This window comes from Balaenoptera physalus, assembly GCF_965194825.1.
Source record: "Balaenoptera physalus genome assembly, chromosome: 15".
Taxonomy (NCBI): Eukaryota; Metazoa; Chordata; class Mammalia; order Artiodactyla; family Balaenopteridae; genus Balaenoptera; species Balaenoptera physalus.
The window spans coordinates 1,764,883-1,783,021 of record NC_138894.1 but is presented as its reverse complement, the minus strand read 5'-3'; the positions used below and the strand labels follow the sequence as shown (position 1 = coordinate 1,783,021).

The window sequence follows — 18,139 nt, the reverse complement described above, 5'->3', positions numbered from 1 at the left end:
TATTCTTTGCCCCAGCAACTCGCCTCTGCATTTATTGGCCTGTCGTGTGGTGAGCAGGACGAGCTTGGACTCGGTAACACCGTCATTCAGACTCTCTGGAGTCTGCAAGATGTTTCCTTCTATAAGCATCTCTTTTTAAAGCTAGTATTTTTCCCACGTGGGGTAACACCTTAAACGCTGAGATTAACGACTCGGCAGGGAAATGGGGAATAAAGAGGGTAAATAAGGAATCGGGCGGCCCCGGCGAGCACTCCAAGCGTTGGTGTGGAGGCTGGCCGCCCTCTCCTTCTGTCATCTCGCCCGGGCGTGCCAAGTGGCTTCCTGATGCCGGAGGTCAGCGCCCTCAGCAGCTGCAGACGCGCTTTCTGGGCACCAGCCTGTGCTGACCTGCCAGGCACTCAACGCCAAGTGTTGTGGACGAATGGCTTCCCTCTCGCTTGGAAAGACTCAGGGACGCCAGGGCTCCCCAAGCTGGGCCGGCCTCACAGGGAGGCAGGGCAGCCTCGGACTCTGGCCGCTTTCCTCTGGGCCTCACCCTCCTCCCGGTCCACTTGGGCAGCAGCACCGCCTGCCTGCTCCCCAGATTTCACACGGGAGCCCCAGAAGCCGCCGGAGTGGGCGGCCCCAGGAGGAGCAGCGGGACATGGCCCTGCCCTTGAGCATCGCGGAGCAGGTGTTTCTGTTTCCTGTCAGGCCATCTGGGTGCAGTTCTGCCTGAGTGGGGCCAGTGCCCTAGTTCTGGGCTTCATCTCACAACCCCCTCTAGTCCCACACTGAGTAGCCTTTGTCAGCAGTAAAGGGACACTCACCTTCCAGCAGCTGCGTTTTCACTTTGTTTCTCCAGAACTTCGGGGGAGGAAGCTGACCCTCGGGGCAGCCATCATGAGCATGGAGAAACGGCACCAAGGATGGTGCCGACCAAGTGAGCCAGGGCGAGGCTTCGTGGGACCAGGTGCTCGGCCTACCCCCGGGCTCCCGGGTCACCACTCCTGACCTGGAACCACCCCTCTCGGGACCTGAGGCCGCTGTGCTGGGGCCGGTGCCCTGGGGTGGTTTACTTGTGCGGTTGTCTCCTCCCGGGGGCCTGGGCAGGAGAACTGGAGGTTTGGGGGCACGCGGCTTTGACCTCGTGGGTGACCACGGCCTGCGGTGGCTCTGTCCACACAAGCAACCGTTTCCACAGAGGCAGGAATTTAAGCAAAGGCTGCTTGGGCCTCCCTCACTGAGGCACAGGCCACATGCAGGCACCTGAGAGTGGGTGGGCCTTGTGGAGGACCTTGACCTTGACCCCAAACCACAGTTAGATAGGCCTGGGGGCAGCAGAGCCTGAGCACAAGCCAGTTAACGAAAAGGCAGTGGCTGAGGCCGGAGGGGGGCAGGCGGGACAGAGCCCAGGACACACCTTTGGGAGCCAAGATTCTTTGCTCGGTGAGACACTCGAGCCTGCCCGGTGGCCGACCCCCTCCCGTCATCGGTGGGCAGCTGTGCCACGACCCTGTGGACTCCTGGTGCCCGTGCTCTGGCCAGAGCTGCATGTGGACTCGCTGCAGACACAGCCGTGTCACCTGTGAGGACTGAGGCCCAGCCCATCTTTATTTTTTGCCTCCTGAGGTGGCTGCCAGCTCCGGTGACGTGTCTAATGGAAGGGGACGATTGTGCCAGCCTTGCTTGCCCCCAGCCGTAAAGGTGCTTTCAGTGTTTCATCGTAAGTGTGACGCCTGCGCTGGTTACTGTTTGCGGATACCCTTTATCAAGTTAAGGAAGTTTCCTTCTATTTGATATTCTAAGAGTCTTTTTTTTGTTTTGTTTCCTTAAATCTCAAAGATGCTAAATTTTATCAATATTTTCTGATTCTATAGGGATGACCATATGATTTTTCTTTTAACGTTCATGCTGAGTTACACTAGTTAATTTTCTAATGTTCAAACGTCATTGCCTTCCTGGATATGAGGAACTATCTTTTTAAATATATGTTCCTGGATTCAGTTTGTTAGTAATTTGTTTAGGATTTTTGCGTGTTTGTTTATGTATGAGATTAGACTATAATTGTCCTTTCTCAGAATGTCTTTATTAGCCTTTGAAATGAAAACCATGTTGGCCTTGTAAAATGAGTTTGGGATGTTTCTTTTATCCATTTTTAGGGAATGTATTTGTTTCCTATTGCTGCTGTAACAAATTACCACAAATGTAGTGGCTTTAAACAGCACAGATTTATTTATCGTACGATGTTGGTAGTCAGAACCGGACTAAAATCTAAGTGTCAGGCACAGCTGTGCCCTCTGGAGCCTCCAGGGTAGGATCCCCGTCTGCCGTTTCCAGCCCCTGGAAGCGCCCGCGTTCCGAGGCTTATGGCCTCTTCCGCATCGCAGCCAGCAGTGCTGCCCCCCCCGACCCTGCTTCGCCAGCCACACGTCCCTCCAGCGGGCCCCTGAGACCACCCAGAACCACCCCCCGGTCTCAGGCCCTCTGCAGCCTGCTGCCAGGTGAGGAAGCACGCTCGCAGGCCCAGGGCCGAGGGCGTGGGCATCTCTGGGGTGGGGGCAGCGTCCCACCTACCACGGGAGAGCTGGTCAAATGCCTTTCCTCTTGAGACATCTGAGAGGATTCGCGGCCCAAACTGTAGGGGGATTTTAGTTATGAATTGTCTTTTATTAAGAAATTTTGTATTTCTTATATCAGTAAATTAATTTTTAAAATTATTTTCTGTTGATACTTCTGTATTTTCTAGTTTATCAGTGACACTTTAATGTCCCAGTATCTGTAGTGATACTCTGTTTTTGCATTCCCCCCTTTTGCCTTTTAACTTTCAGCCTTTAAGAAAAAAGACAGGCTTACTGAGGCATAACGTACAGATAGTAAGAGGTGGTTGAGGTGGCCACTTGCACGTGCTTTATGAACGTCGGCAGCCACGCAGCCCCCTCACGCCGTGGGTCTGGGGACCTGCACCAGCCGCCAGGTGCCCTCCTGCCTCGGAGGCCAGGCCGCCCCCCAGCAGGGCCGCCTTTTGCCGAAAATGTAGCTACACGTCAGCTTTTGGCTCAGTGTACACGATGTACCTTTTCCTATCAGGACAGAAAGCTTTAGCTCACTCTTGTAAAGTGACATAGCTGATTTAAGAAAACTTCTATGTAGAAAAATTAGAGCATGTGATTACTGATTTATTTGGGTCTAAATCTACCATATTACTAAATGCTTTTTAGCTGTCATACCTGTTTTATTTCCTTTATGTCCTTGTTTCCTTTTGGATGATCATTTATGAGACCAGTTTTCCTTCTACTGGCTTGAAAGGCACACGTGTTCCCACGCGTATGTGGTCCTTCCTGAGTCTCACGTTACCCGGCTGACGGGACTTTTATCCTCTGCCCAGTTAATGAGAACCTCCTCACGCCATGCATCCCACTCTCCCAACTTAACGTGCCACTGCAGTCTTGAATTTTTGTTCCCTCTCTATTTCTAGCTCCACAGGACATTTTCATGGGTTTACACAGCGTGTTCCTTTGTGTGTCAGTGTTTTTGAAGCGTGACCTAGCTACCCTCCTGCATATGCGGTAGTAGGACTCCTGGCCTGGACTTGAGTCCAAGCCCGCCTGCCCCTGGCCTGGCTCCTTCCCGCAACACACCTCTCCCCCGGCTCCACGCGCATCTGGCCTGAGAGTCAGACTTGCGCCTGCTCGCTGGGCTGGCCTTGTGAACCCTCGTCTGCTCCCTGCCTCCGTCTTCCCAGTCCTCTCTGTTCACTGATCCTCTCCGTCCCCCGGGTGCACAGGCGGCGTCGGGAGCCTGCAGTTCCCAGCATCCGGGTGGCCCTCCTGCCCTCCTGCTTCGGAAGCTGCTTCAGTCCTTCCAGGCCCAGCCACGCCCACCCGCTTGCCTCCCTGTGCTCCAGGGCCAGGGGCAGGAGCCCTTGGCAGAGTGGCCGCCCCACAGGGGCCTCCTCAGTTTGTGCTCCCATTTCCTGGCCAGACGGGAAAATGGGGCCTAAAATGAGTTCGTCTTCAAAATGGGGATAGTAATCATCCCTGTAGCGCTTGGAAGCTGAAATCATAGTCTGTCTGTATGAAAGAGCTTAAAAATTCAGAGTCCTCGGTACAAAGATTAATGGTTGGCGGTGAAAGGCAGTTCTGTTTTACATGCTTTATGGAAAAAAATAAAACATGTCTAGCTTTATTTTGTTCCCAGGAAATTTATTAACTTAAGCATCAGTGGATAATATCTCACTCTGTGACCCTGGAGAATAAGCTTTATAAAGAGAAGCTGAGCGTTATGCAGGCAGACCTCACTGTATTTGCATATCCTGTGCTGATTGGTGCCATTTTTCCAACAGCACTTGCTCACTTCGTGTCTCTGTGTCATGTTTTGGTAATTCTCACAGTATTTCAAACTTGCTCATCATTATATTTGTTACGGTGATCTGTGATCGGTGATCTTAATGTTACTACCACGGCTTGCTGCTTGCTGGATGGTTAGCATTTTTTTAGCAATTATTAACTAAGGTATGTGCACTGTTCTTTAGACATAAGCTGTTGCACATTTGACAGACTAAAGCACAGTGTAAACATAACTTTTATGTGCACTGGGAAACCAAAATTCATGTGACTGACTTTATTTCGATACTCGCTTCATTGGGTGGTCTGGACCCGAGCCCGCACTATCTCCGAGGTCTGCCTGTACTGTAATTGTTTAAAAATATTTTTGTTCTTTGCAGTGCAACTCTTCTAAAATAAAATCTTATGTGGAATCCCAGATATATGAAGTGAACTCAGGATTCACACTGCGGGCGTGCACGTGTGGCGAGTCTTCCTCACAGCAGAGTCACTAGCAGCCCAAGGTGACGGCCCTTCTTTTCACCTCCGGGTCTGAGGTAGGTTTCCGTGACCTTTTCAACTAGGAATTGAATAACTGTTTTAACATGCCAACAACCACTCTGGCATTTAAAAGTAACTTTATTAAAGTTCAGGATAGCTGTTTATACACAGTTTGATGTAATAGGCTACCAACAACCACCACTCGCAGCACATCACTGAGCTCGCCGCGTCGCTTCTGGGCTAAGGCTCAGCGCTGCGGCACTGGCCGGGCTTGGGAGGCCAGGCTACCTGCCCTCAGGGGCTCACCGACTCTCTTGCTCCCACCTTCCAGAGGCTGGGCATTACTGATCCTGAGAAGAAAGCGTAGAGCTTTTTCTGTGATGCTTGTAACTTATTTTACTAAACTGCAGAAATGCAAAACTGGAATTTAAAGTGTTGGTCCAGATAAGCTGTGCTACAAAATGAAAGGTTTTATTTGCAACTTACGCAAATTCATGAAAAAAATACACTGCTCAGGATCTGACATGGGCTAAGTAAAACATTCTGTTATCTGAAAAATACTGGTAATATACCTCTGTCTTAAAATAATTCAAACATATAATTAAATTCTCATAGTTCTGATAAGATGTTTAAGATCACAGTTTGCAAAAAGAAGAGTTACAGTAATTTTAAACGTAGTTTAGTGAATATGTAGATACATTTTATTTGTCAAGTGTAAATATCAGTTTCATTTAGAATATTCAAGTACAAAAAATGAAAACTTATGACTGTTAAGAAAAAGTTAGAGGCCATTAAATTGTTCTGCAAATACTGAGGCACTGAATTCAAATATCCTTTACAATACGAATTATCTAAATTTTTATCTTTAATATTCAGATGTTCCTAGTAACTTTTTTAAGAAATATTTTTAATAAGATGATCCAACTTTATTATTTATTTTCCCAGGAAGACAGTTTGAAACAAGTATGTAATATAGACTCATGCAAACAGTGTGAAGACACCCAGTTCCAAAGGTACTTATCACCAGAAAAGGGCTTATTTACCTGAGTGTTTCTGCTTTAAACATTGTTTCATCACAGCCACCCATGGACCACAACAGTGAAGCACATATTATGTAATTTGATGCAAAAGCTTAGGATCATGTTACCAGTTGGATAATTGTATGAAAAATTTTAAAGTTCTATAAAACTATTGAGCTTGGAGTTTCAGGTACATAATACATTTTAAAACATATTCCCAAAAGTTTACCTTTAGTATGTACACAAAACGTTCATCTTGGAATATGTATGCAATCAGAGCCACAATATAAACGAGTCCTGTACTTTCAAAGGCACTGACACTCTTGTCACAGCAAAGTGATAGCAAGCTCTGGGCAGCAGGAGAAATGATCTCAGTTCATCACAAACCAACAACTTGAACGTCTAACAGTGAATGAGTAACATCATCCAATCTGGCTTATGTACTGACCTCATACTTTAACTGTGGCCATTTGCCAGATACAGAATAAGTGATACAGCAAGTAAAAACAGCAAGAAAATCAAAGCATACTTCTAACAGTTTAATAACTTTGCTTGTGATGATCTTCTGTGATCTGGAACCTTTGTTTTACATAAAACTGGAGCTGGAAAGAGAAAAAAAACCTTTTGATTGGTACAATAGAAAACCGTATAGGAATAAAAATCACTTGTTTTACAAAGCTTTTACAGAAAGAGCAGATGTACAGCGAGGATATGATAGGATATCTAGCCATGGGACTCTGGAAAAGAAAAGAAAAAACAAACACCAACATTTCTTGAGGGGAAATTTTTCTGAGCTCTCAAACGATGGGCTTGGCCCTGATTTTGCAAACAACAGCCCATACCTTACTTCCACAAGGTGATTGTAAATGGTTTTTTGCGTATGGAATAAAGTCAGGGAGTCCAAATCTAGTAACACTGGACTAAGTTGAGATGATAAGGTAAAAGACCCCTTAGCTTTATAATTCGAGGCACACTGAAAAGAAGTTATGAATTATATTTATACACTTGGTCCTATGGATCCGAGGGTTCCACATCTGAGGATTCAACTGACTGAGGATCGAAAATACAATATTTGGGAGAAAATAACAGAAAGTTCCAAAAAACAAAACTTGAATTTGCCACTTGCTGGCAACTATATACCTAGCATTTACATTCTATTTACATTGTAGTAGGTGTTATAAGTAATCTGTAGATGATTTAAAGTGTACAGGAAAATGTGCATAGGTTCTTTGCAAAAATTGTGCCATTGTATATGAAGGACTTGAGCATCTGTGGATTTTGGTATCCTCGGGGCCTCCTGGAACCAGTCCCCTACAGATAATGAGGGTGGTTTATCTTTTGAAATTCAGTGTATTCATTTTTTCTAGGCTCTGGGGGTGGATACATCAACGGACAAAACAGAGATCCACTCCCTGGAAGAGCTTATGTGAAAAGATCATACGTGAGAATTCCTTCTTCCCCAAAACCATAAAATCCAGAGGCCAATTAAATCCACCCAAAACCGTGTGGATTTACTTCTCCATAGTTCAAAAATGGAAAGCTGTCATCATGGGCAATGTTGTGTTCTCCTACCTTTTTGAAGGTGACTTACAATATTCTGAAAATATCAGTCTGAAATACGATGTGGTCGTAAACCTGAGGGCTGCCCTTTGGGGCACGGGAGAACCTGAGCTCCCCACGCGGAGGGGCTGGGTGCTCAACAGAGCAAGCAAACAGGCGAAGTGATGAGGACATGTAAGTGGGAGAAGTAAAGTGAAAACAAGAAAGGAAGAAAACCTTATCTTCTAAGACTTCGGTTGCATTGTCTTTAACACATACCCCAGACCTACAAGCCTTGGGACCATCCTCCACCTGCTACCAAGGCCGCCCCGATGCACGGGGGCCCTCTCTACCTTCCTCTGCATCTTTACGTCCACCACTCGTTTCACAAGCTCTGACATCAAAGCACAGGAGTTCCAATCGATAGCCTGGTTCCCTTATTAAAATAAAAATTCTCATAAAATCATTATCAGAATTTGTTTTAAAAAAGTAAACCTAAGAATTTTTTTTTTTTATCAACTGTTATGTCTGTGACTCCCCAATATACAGCCTCTGTCAGGCATGAAATGTGACATAACTAACGGGGGGAGGGGGTGGTCAGCAGTTACTAGACGTGCCCTGGAGCAGCCAGTGTCCCCAGGTCGCTGACCCTTACGTGTTGTAGCAAATTTTTATTTCGTTCGTTCATTCACTTCAGACTTTCACTCAAGGATGCACGGAGCACGGAACACGTGCCAGGTGCCCTTCTAGCTGCTGGGGAATCAGTCAGCACAGCAAGAGGGACGAGCTCTCTGCTCTCAAGGAACTGACGTTTTAGCTGCAGGAGCAGACGGGAGTAAGGAGACAGGGTGAAGTGCCCTGAAGGTCGGGCAGTGAGACAGGCAGGGGGTGGGGGGCGCTTACTTCTTGCGGTCCTTGTCCTTCCTCACGTTACCACCCGGGGTCATAAAGGGCTGGTTCTGGTATATCTCGGAGGTAGCTTTCTTCTTAGAGAAAGCGATTATTTCTTCTTCCAGAAGTCTCCTCTTCTCCTCAAGCCTCAGCTTCTCCTCTTGGTGGACTCTCTTAAGGTGTTCAAACTTGGCCTGGAGCTGTGAAGTGAAGTGCGGTTCCTGCTGAGGACGTGCTGGGGCAGCCCATGCCCCGGCACCTCCCCACCGCAGCCCTGCTCACGCAGTCTGCGCGGCGACATGTGGAATTGCTCTAACTGTAATTTTGAATGAGCTCCCATGCAAAAAACGCATGAACAAAACATAAAAACAGCCTCATGCACAAACCTCAGTTTTTTAAATGTTTGACTTCTTAGAGTTTTTCTTTTGCTCTACATTTTCCCCACAAAGCCCCTTCAAATAAAGTTTCAAAAATCCATTCTTAATAAAAGTGAGGGACAAATTACAGAAGCAAGTTATCAAAAAGAGGGAAAAAAAGCCCTTATTTTCCAAATAAATTTACTACGTAGTAGTGAAATAGCTGTTGACTACGCTGGTGAACCTGTTTGGAAAGCAAGTGTCAATTTAAATCAAGAACCTTAACATCTGTTATGTTTTTCCCACAGTCATTCACCTTCTTGAAATCTAAACTAAATCAAAAAGTCCTGAATTTAGATAAAAGTTTTATACATAAAAATACAGTTGACCCTTGAACCTTGCAGGGTTGGAGACGCCAAACCCCGCCGGTTGAAGATTCGAGTGTGTCACAGCTCCGTAAGCACAGACGGTGCAGTCCTGTGGACTCGGTGAGTGAAAAACATCCACATATAAATGGGCCCATGCAGCTCAAACCCAGGTGGTTCAAGGGTCAGCTGTACTTGCTGGGTTTACACCATAATTGGGAAAAAACACCTGTGTCTCTAAGAGAGAACATTTTAAAATTCACTTATGCTAAATACACTCAATGCAGTCATTAAAATGAGTTTTGCCAAAGTTTGTAACAGTACAACATGAGAATTCCCTGGTTTGATTGTTGTGTATCTGAAAAAAGATCTAGAGACTTTAGCAGGTTCCTTACGAATCAGCTGTGTGCCAAGAACACAAGCACAACATCTAGACTCTACATCAAAAAGATAACTTTGTTTTTGATTCTCTGGTCTGGTTAGATAAACTTTCAATTAGTATTTTCAGTTCTGGGCAGCAACCTAACATTTATACAAAAAGTAGGACTTGGTTTCCAGAAAAGATGGCTTATGATCACTGAGGAAGTCATCAGAGGCTGAGGGCAGAGAGAGCAGAGAGCCGTGCTGCTTCCTAATAAAGATCAGATGTTCCAGATACGGAGCGGGCTGGCTAGTGAGCCGGCAACCCTGATGGCAGAGTTTACAGAATAGGGTTGAAACAGATGAAGTAAGGCCCGAAGATTCTCTTATTCCTGAGGATGTCATTTCCAGAGGGATCAGTTCCTTAGTGTTTGCTTATGTAAATGGTTCCTTATAAAGGAAGGAACCATGTTCTTTATAAAAAGAAACATAAATAAATCGGTGGTATAAATACACAGACTGGCAGCTCTCTGAGCATGCGTGCACCCCGTGGATTTGGGAGAGGAGCGGGGCAGCTGGCGGGTGACGCCTGGAAAGAGAGGCCAGAGGGCAGATTTACGTTATGTGAACAGAGATACATCTCTGACAGACACTTAAACGGAGGGTGCATACTTTATATCCTTAAATATCCTGAAAGGTTATGGAGTACTTCATATATCATTTATGAGGTTGACTAAAACTTCCAGGAAAACTATAAAGAGAAAAACGTCTTAGAAAGGGGGCAGGGGGAACGTGACTTATTCACATTCTGTGGAGTTCACGGCTTTCGTCAGTGACAGTCTGCTCCACCTGCAGGAAGTGCTCACTCAAGGGCTCCAATATTCACTACAAGGCCTTTAACTCAGACACAGTTTCAAGTACTTCTGTGCTGTTGAAACTACTCACGGACGCTCTGAAGCCTCTATGGCCAGTGTGGTACGCCGCTGTCTCTTGTAAACCTGCTTCTAAGGACACTATACACGCTGTTGTTCAGTGATCCTTTTTAAAGTATCCATTTTAAAAAGTGAATACCAGAGACAACATTCCTCTCTTGCCAAACTAGTCAGTGTCTTTGACCTGACCTTGACCTCTGTACTTGGCTGGAGACCCGGAAGTGTCACTGACAAGCACCCAGCGCTGCGGCTCAGCTGCACTGAGTGCAAACCTCGCTGCTCGTCCTGGACTCCCCACGTCCAGGTTCTAGTGCAGCTGTACTTGTTTACTGAAAATTATCTAGAATACTTTGAAAAACAGGACAGGCATAAATGCTAAGTGAGCAATTAACCAAGAAACAGACTTGCATATAAAATTCAGAAGTAGTAACATTTTAATGTTGGTCATGCACTTCACCTGAGGGATGAATATAAAGTGCACTTTTTCTTGTGGTGGGGAAGGGCTGTGCATCCAGAATGATGTTAACAAAAGATGCACAAAAGACACCATTTAAACAGTATCCTGACATGATATCTGTCCTGTGCATCTCCCTACTCCAGTTACCTGACGTTCACTGCATTTTCAGCTAACTCTGTACTATACATGAAAATCAGCCAAGTTCACACAAAAGGTGAATTAAGAGGTATGTGTTTACAACCATATTGCCAAGGATATTTTAATAACAAGGCCACCTAATACAGACTTAAATAACGTTTTGGGTTACCTGCCAGTATCTTATTGATGTAACTAGCTTTGAATGTCCCACTTGGCCCAGTAGAGACCTGGTTTACACCTACCTGTTGTCCAGCGTAACTACTAAAAAGCCTCCTTTCCCTCTGAAACTGCACTTAACTGACGGTAAATTATACGGCCCTCCTTGGTCCTTCAACTGATGGCTCTTTTTTTTTTTTTTTTTTTTTAATTTTTGGCTGTGTTGGGTCTTTGTAGCTGTGTGCAGGCTTTCTCTAGTTGCGGTGAGCGGGGGCTACTCTTCATTGCGGTGCACAGGCTTCTCATTGTGGTGGCTTCTCGTTGCAGAGCACGGGCTCTAGGCCTGCGGGCTTCAGTAGTTGTGGCTCGTGGGCTCTAGAGCGCGGGCTCAGTAGTTGTGGCACACGGGCTTAGTTGCTCCGCGGCATGTGGGATCTTCCCAGACCAGGGCTCGAACCCGTGTCCCCTGCATTGGCAGGTAGATTCTCAACCACTGCGCCACCAGGGAAGTCCTAACTGATGGCTCTTGAGTTAATCATCACTCATGCGAGTGAAGATGACCCCCAGACGCCCTGCACCAGACCTGACTCTAATGTACCAGCCTTGCAGGATGAAACTGGTCATGAGGGAACTTACTAATATTAATGAAACAGGCCAGTAATCTGCTTCTAAACCTATATAATTAAAAGTTTAGAACTCTTGTGACAACTTGGTTTAAACTAACTTCATTAGTTTTAATATAATGTTCTTAACACGAAACTGCTTGAATCACAAAAATAAACATCTATGAAGCACCTACTGACAAATAATACTTTTTTTCTTTCAACCATTTGGTCACCCTGAATTTTCAATTTCCTTTTAAACAATACGCATTTAAGCAAAATATTCTTATGTGGGGTTTTAAAAATTAAAATTCAACTATAAACCACTTCTACATCTTCTCTCCTCACTGGAGAAACTGAGAACCATGATGTATGAGAGAGAAACTCTTACAAGAGAAGCATCTACTAATCAAAAGAAAAATCAGCACCCTATTTCCTACTCATCACAACTCCTTCCTCAATATTTGTATTTAAAAATAACTCCAGGGACTTCCCTGGTGATCCAGTGGTTAAAAATCGGCCTTCCAATGCAGGGGACACGGGTTCTATCCCTGGTCGGTAAACTAAGAACCCACATGGCGTGGGGCAACTAAGCCTGCATGCCACAGCTACTGAGCTCGCGTGCCACAACTAGAGAGGAGCCCGTGCATGCACCGCAACGAAAGATCCCGCGTGCCGCAGTTAAGACCCAACACAGCCAATAAATAAATAAATATTTTAAAATAAATAAATAAAAATAACTCCAAACTAGGGACTGTTTTCAAATAAGAGACTGAACAAAACAGAACACCCAAATGCAATATGAGACCTAAGATTGAATTCTGGTTCAAAAACAAAAAATCACCAAAGAGAAAGCAACAATAAAAGATAATCTTGGGGGGCTTCCCTGGTGGCGCAGTGGTTGAGAACCTGCCTGCCAATGCAGGGGACACGGGTTCGAGCCCTGGTCTGGGAGGATCCCACATGCTGCGGAGCAACTGGGCCCGTGAGCCACAATTACTGAGCCTGCGCGTCTGGAGCCTGTGCTCCGCAACAAGAGAGGCCGCGATAGTGAGAGGCCCGCGCACCGTGATGAAGAGTGGCCCCCACTCACCGCAACTAGAGAAAGCCCTTGCACAGAAACGAAGACCCAACACAGTCATAAATAAATAAAATTATAAAATGAGAGAGTTGACCTTAAAAAGTAAAAGAAAAAAAAAAAGATAATCTTGGGACGAGTGGGGAAATTTGTGCACTGGGGATTAGGAGAGTCTGTGGCATTGCTATTCCTGTTCTTAGGTGTAGTACTGGTACTGTGGTTATGGAGGAAAATGCACCTGAGCTTCAGAGATGCATGAAGTGCCTGCGATAAAGTGTTGTGATGTCTACAATCAGCTTTCAGACGACCAGGGGAACACACACACTAAAGATGGCAAAATGTCCATTCTAAATCTAGGTGTGGGGAGGGACACAGGTACCCCATACTTTCACTTTCCCGTTGTTTGAACTGTTTCAAAATAAAGATCAAAATTCAAATTATAAACAAGATGTATTAGATTATTTATTTTACAAAACCACTTACTACAGGGTTTATTGAAATAGCAAGTACTATAAGGGTACTTAAAATAAATTTGTAGCATTAAATTACTTTACAAATAACTCCTCAGGAACTCTTACATCAGCAAGTTCATTTGTATTAACATTTCTGTCTTCTCTTAGAGATTCCTTTTTGCAGCTCATCCTTTTTGACCCTCATCTTAAATGTGGCCATTTATTTAAAAGCAGCCATTGCAGTAAAGTCTACAGAAAATACCTTAACTCAGGTAAAACTAAAATAGATCCTTGGAGAACCAGAAGCAAACCAAACGCACTGCAGACGGTTTTGCGCCCAGGCTGCCCAGACCACCCACCTCCAGGAAGCCTCACTTCAAACTCAAAGGCTAGTTAACAGCTTTCAGAGTCACCTACTTCAAACAACAATCCCAAGGACTCAAAACTCTCAGAAAAGGCTTTATCAAGCCACAGCTAAAACACTTCTGGCTCCTGGTTAAGGTATTTAAAAGGTATTTTAAGGTATTTAAAACGCTTCTTAGTAACCTAGTCCTTTACAAGTCCTCGATAAACCACTACTTCTAATGGAAGACACCGTGTTCAAAAAGGCAACAATTTTTGTTTCCAGCCTGTGCTTTTTTTGGGAAGCCTGCATCCAAAGAGTATGTGTTAAAATACAATAGCTACTTTTTAAGGAACAACTAGTTTTCAAAACCATCTCCAAATTCTTGAGATTATTATCCCCAGGTTAACAGGACACCCCAAATAAGTGCACATGCCAGCAAACCAGCGTACTTGCCTCTCTCTCAGCTTCTTTCAATACGGCTTCTTTCTCCTTCACACGCTGCACAAACAACTGCTTCATTTCTTCCTCCTTCCTCTGACGTTCACCATAAAATTCGTGTCTTTTGGCTTCGTAGGTCTCCTGAAGACTGAAAAGTTATCTGTGGTACTCTCATGTTTGTTAGCAAGATGACGTCACAAACTTGCGAACACTCAGACGTCCGGGTTAGGCCCCGTGACCGTCACAGCACACGTGGCTCCAGGGAGCGCGGGTCTATCTGCGGGTCCCTGCTTTGCCAGTGCTCCTAAAGGTGCTCATCTCACCCCAGACGGATCCCTCCTTCCACCTCTGTTGATTCCTCCCCTCCCCTCATTGCCACGTCCGATCACCAGGCTCTGGGAGCTCAGCCTGAGACCCCGACATCACTTCAGTCCCGTCTTGTTCTGATTTCTATAGACACCATGTTCAGCCCAACTTGATCTTTGTGCTTTTCTGCCTTCACTACTGGAATAATCTCCCAGCTGAGCTCTAGGCTTTTAGTTCCTCTTTCTTTCATTTTGTTCTTCCTGCCACTCCTAAGATTTTCCCACCAAAAACAGAGATCTCCTTATCTTTCTCCTCTGCATTAGTTATATTATCTACAGGATAGCAGCACTTCAGAAACTTCACAATCTGGCCCAACAGACCCAATCGCCCTAAGGTTTCAGCTGTACCAACCTAACCATTGTTCCTAAGACGTGCCACACGTTTCATGCTCCAGCCGCTGCCCACTTCCCAGCTCTCCCTCTACCTCTACTAGTCCTGTCCCTCGCTTCTCCAGTCTCCCCAGCTGGAATCCACTGTTCCTCCCAAGCACTTCTATGGCTCTTTGTTTATACCTCTTCCTGGCATTTACACCCCATCTGCCTCTCTCTCTTAACAGCTCAGCATCTCTGTAAGACCCAGCTATCCAGTAGAGCCATCCAGATGTTTCGGTTTCTTCATAAATGTTCATCTAATGACAGAAACTAGCAGGGAAGTAGAGCCAGTGTAACCAAGCAGAGCGGGGACTGTCCTGGAACTCTGCGGCCAGTGCCTGCCTGTCTGTCTTGTGGCATTTCAGAAGAACCACAGACCTTATATCCGGCAATGCAGGGCCCTTCCATTTCAGCTCACTTGGAGAATATCCCCAAGGTTTAACAGGGAACACAGATTCACTTTCCAGCTGTGTCACAGTTAGAAATTTCTATTACTTATAAAAATATAGCTAAATAGATTTAAAATGTGATGAAATTCAGGAATTTTACTAATCTTATAACTGGAGAAATCTTTCATGGCTAGAACTGTATAAATTTAAGGAAAAACAGAGGAAGAAATGTTACACCATAGCACTTACAGCTGAGCATGAGTGTGTGGTACCCAGAGCACGTATTCCAAGGAGGAACAATCCTACACATTGTCTTTAAGAGCAAAGTTCTTAAATGTACAGAGTGCCCTAGATAACCACATAAATGCCTCTAATCTCGAGGCATTTTACTTTTTATAAGGCTTTTTGTTTTTCTGTGTTTGTTTTGGTCTTATTTTAAAGAAGCCTCTAAATCAATCAGGCCACCTTCGCCCACATTTCACTGGTCCTACACTGGACTGATAGCCTTTAGTGGCAAACTTAGTTTAAATAATGTATTTAAATCATGTCAAATCAAAGTTTTAAAAAGTTCTCACTAATTTACTTACACAAGCACTTGAGTTGTTCAGGAGGAAAATCAAGCCACCTGGCAAAGAGAAAAGACCAAACACTTGCGGAATAGCTGCTACCAGCAGGGACTGGTCTGGACTCACTAATTCCCGCAGCGCCATGAAGAACAAGCACTAACACTGTCCTTCAGGTAAGAAGACGACACTCGGAGAGGTAAAGTCACCTGCACAAAGGGACAGAGTTAGCAAGTACAAAGCTGGGGCTGGAGCTTGATCAGACGTGCTGAAAAGCCTGTACTCCTAACCAGCATAAATCCCGCCTACAGTGATGCCTCAGCAAAAGGTAAAGAGGAAACACTGCCCCCTCGTGTTCTGCATCCATCACACAGACGCCCACTGTGACAGGTAAACTTACAGAGCCGACTGTAAGGAAAGAGACCGCACTGTCTTTCAAAAGGTGGCAATGAAACTCTGAGAGGGCCTGCGAGGAATGGCTGTGAAACTAATACAACCACTGTTGACTGCCATGGATCTGAGAATGAAAAAGAGCTCTCCTGCTGCCGTGATATTTAATGCAGCATCCTACCCTAGTTGCAAACATCACTGATTGAAGGCAGAGCTGAAAACGAAAGAGGAAGAAAATGCATCCTTGACTGCTTGTGTCCACCAGGAAAATCGCTGGGTCCCCCTCACTCAGGATCTCCCTGAGCTCCAGGTGCAGCTCTCACAGGCCTGATGAGCTTCCACCACAGACCAAGTGCAGAAAGACACAAAGTTCATGACACAAAAAATTATGCCAAACACTTAAGAAAGTCTAAAATACCACACAAATCTCCCTTCCAGACTCTTAGGGCCCAGAGCACTTCAGTGATGGCAAACGAGACTGGTTTTGTTCATCTAAAATAACTTGGGGATTTGAGGTTTATAAAAGCATGTTTCATGTAGTTTAAATAATTAAACATCAGTTAATTAAGACTACAGGGGTACACATAATGCCAACCCCCTGGACCTCATGACAAGCATGAGATCGGTGTGGGGACACGGGGACACGAACCATGACTCAGCACAGCCATTCAGGTGAAACGGAGATGGAGCCACTGCGCGGCTGCAGAGAGAAAGGCCGGGCCCTAAAGAGCAGAGCGCAGCCTAACAGGCTCATGTAACTAACTGTTCTTATTGATAGATACAATACTGAGGGACAGATTTTACATGCCAGCCAAATTATAGTGACTATTGTTGTACACATCCCAAATTAAATGGGAAGATTCCTAAGAAAACAGAATACAAGTTCTTAAAACCACACTGGTGAAACCTTCCTAGACCTCAGGATATAAAGAACTACAGGAATTTTATCAAATAATTTATTCACAAATGAGAAAGCACCAAGAGGAGAGAGATTTTGCTGCGCCTGACCCAAGGAATCCCATCTCATCAGGACTGCAGGCCTGGGAAGGGCAGAGGACCGCCAGCTCCTGGGCAGGTGGGCAGGGCCTCCCTCACACTGAGCTCGAGCCCCGTCCTCCTTGCTTGTCCTCTGCGAGCAGCCTGCAGCCACTGCTCCTGCCCACTCTGTAACCTGGCCTCCACTGAAGAGCCTCCTTTCCCAGTTTTCCATTCTTCACCTGTCCAGTGGGCAGATGCTCCCCAAACTGAAGAAATGCTAAAAAACGGCTGTTCTGAGTGCCCGCCCACCATCTCTCTCTCCTGTTGTATTATTATTCTGGTTACCTTTGGCGAGCTACTCCTTCCCACGGGATGCATTCTGGTGGGACAGGCCGTCAGGCTCACACCCACCCAGCCAGGACACGGGCACATGTCCTAAGCTGGGCCCGCTGGACATCCCCCTTCCTGGAAGGAAGGCTGGAAATGGTTTGTTCATGAATGAAACTGGTTTTCTCCCTTCAAATATGCAAGCCCTGGCCTGTGCTGTCCTTTTTGACTCAGATGGCGTGTTCCTCGTTATTGTCAAAGAACGGTCAAGGGAGCAACAGGACTGTATCACACTGCCGTACTTCCGCAGCAAAACCCTCTCACCTTCAACACGGCCACCTCTCCCTCCCTTCTTGAGACCCTCTTCACTTGGCTTCCGAGACATGACCCTGCTGGTTTCCTCCTTCCTCTACGCTAGGCTTCTCAACCGCTTCTGTCTGCTTCTCCTGCTGACACACATTCAGCGGACTCAAGGCTGTTTCCAAGGCACCTTTCTTTCCAAATGTACTTCTCTCTCCAGGCATCTCACCCATACGCAGTATTCAATTAACCACCTCTTAGTGCCTGTGACTCTGAAGTTCATCCCTTTGGCCCAGCCCTCTCCTCTCTCCTCTGAGCTCCAGATAAACAGCCAAAGTTCCTATGTGACACTGTCACTTGGATGTTTCAGAGGAAACTCTAAGTCCCCAGGTCCCAGCTGAGCTAATGGTCTCCATCCTGCCCCACAGAACAGCCAGTGCTCCTCCAGAGACACTACCTCATGAAGGGTACAGCTACCTGCCGAGCTGAAGAAACCACTGATCCAGGCCAGCAGAAGTCTT

General features: G+C 45.8%; 1 protein-coding gene and 1 long non-coding RNA gene across 8 annotated transcripts in view; one reads left to right on the top strand and one right to left on the bottom strand.

Moving 5' to 3' along the window:
* LOC309643648 overlaps window positions 1-18,139 on the top strand; it is a 32,922-nt gene that overhangs the window by 5,982 nt on the left and 8,801 nt on the right. For 2 of the 5 annotated variants that reach the window (XR_014253938.1, XR_014253939.1), the window contains exons 2-3: window positions 4,706-4,861; window positions 9,015-9,098. This is a non-coding gene — a long non-coding RNA (uncharacterized lncRNA). Of the gene's footprint in view, window positions 1-4,705; window positions 4,862-9,014; window positions 9,099-13,318; window positions 13,652-18,139 lie in introns of all 5 variants that reach the window. The other 3 variants (XR_014253940.1, XR_014253937.1, XR_014253936.1) reach the window with 3 other exon arrangements.
* The window catches only part of SEPTIN10 (septin 10), a 56,362-nt gene continuing 43,148 nt past the window's right edge, over window positions 4,926-18,139 (bottom strand). The window contains exons 9-11 of one of the 3 annotated variants that reach the window (XM_082426505.1): window positions 13,950-14,082; window positions 8,267-8,454; window positions 4,926-6,426 (exon numbers count right to left, since the gene is read on the bottom strand). In XM_082426505.1, coding sequence (XP_082282631.1) covers window positions 6,411-6,426; window positions 8,267-8,454; window positions 13,950-14,082 — 337 coding nt within the window. In that variant the 3' untranslated portion in view covers window positions 4,926-6,410. Of the gene's footprint in view, window positions 6,427-6,468; window positions 7,800-8,266; window positions 8,455-13,949; window positions 14,083-18,139 lie in introns of those variants that run through there. The other 2 variants (XM_082426506.1, XM_082426507.1) reach the window with 2 other exon arrangements.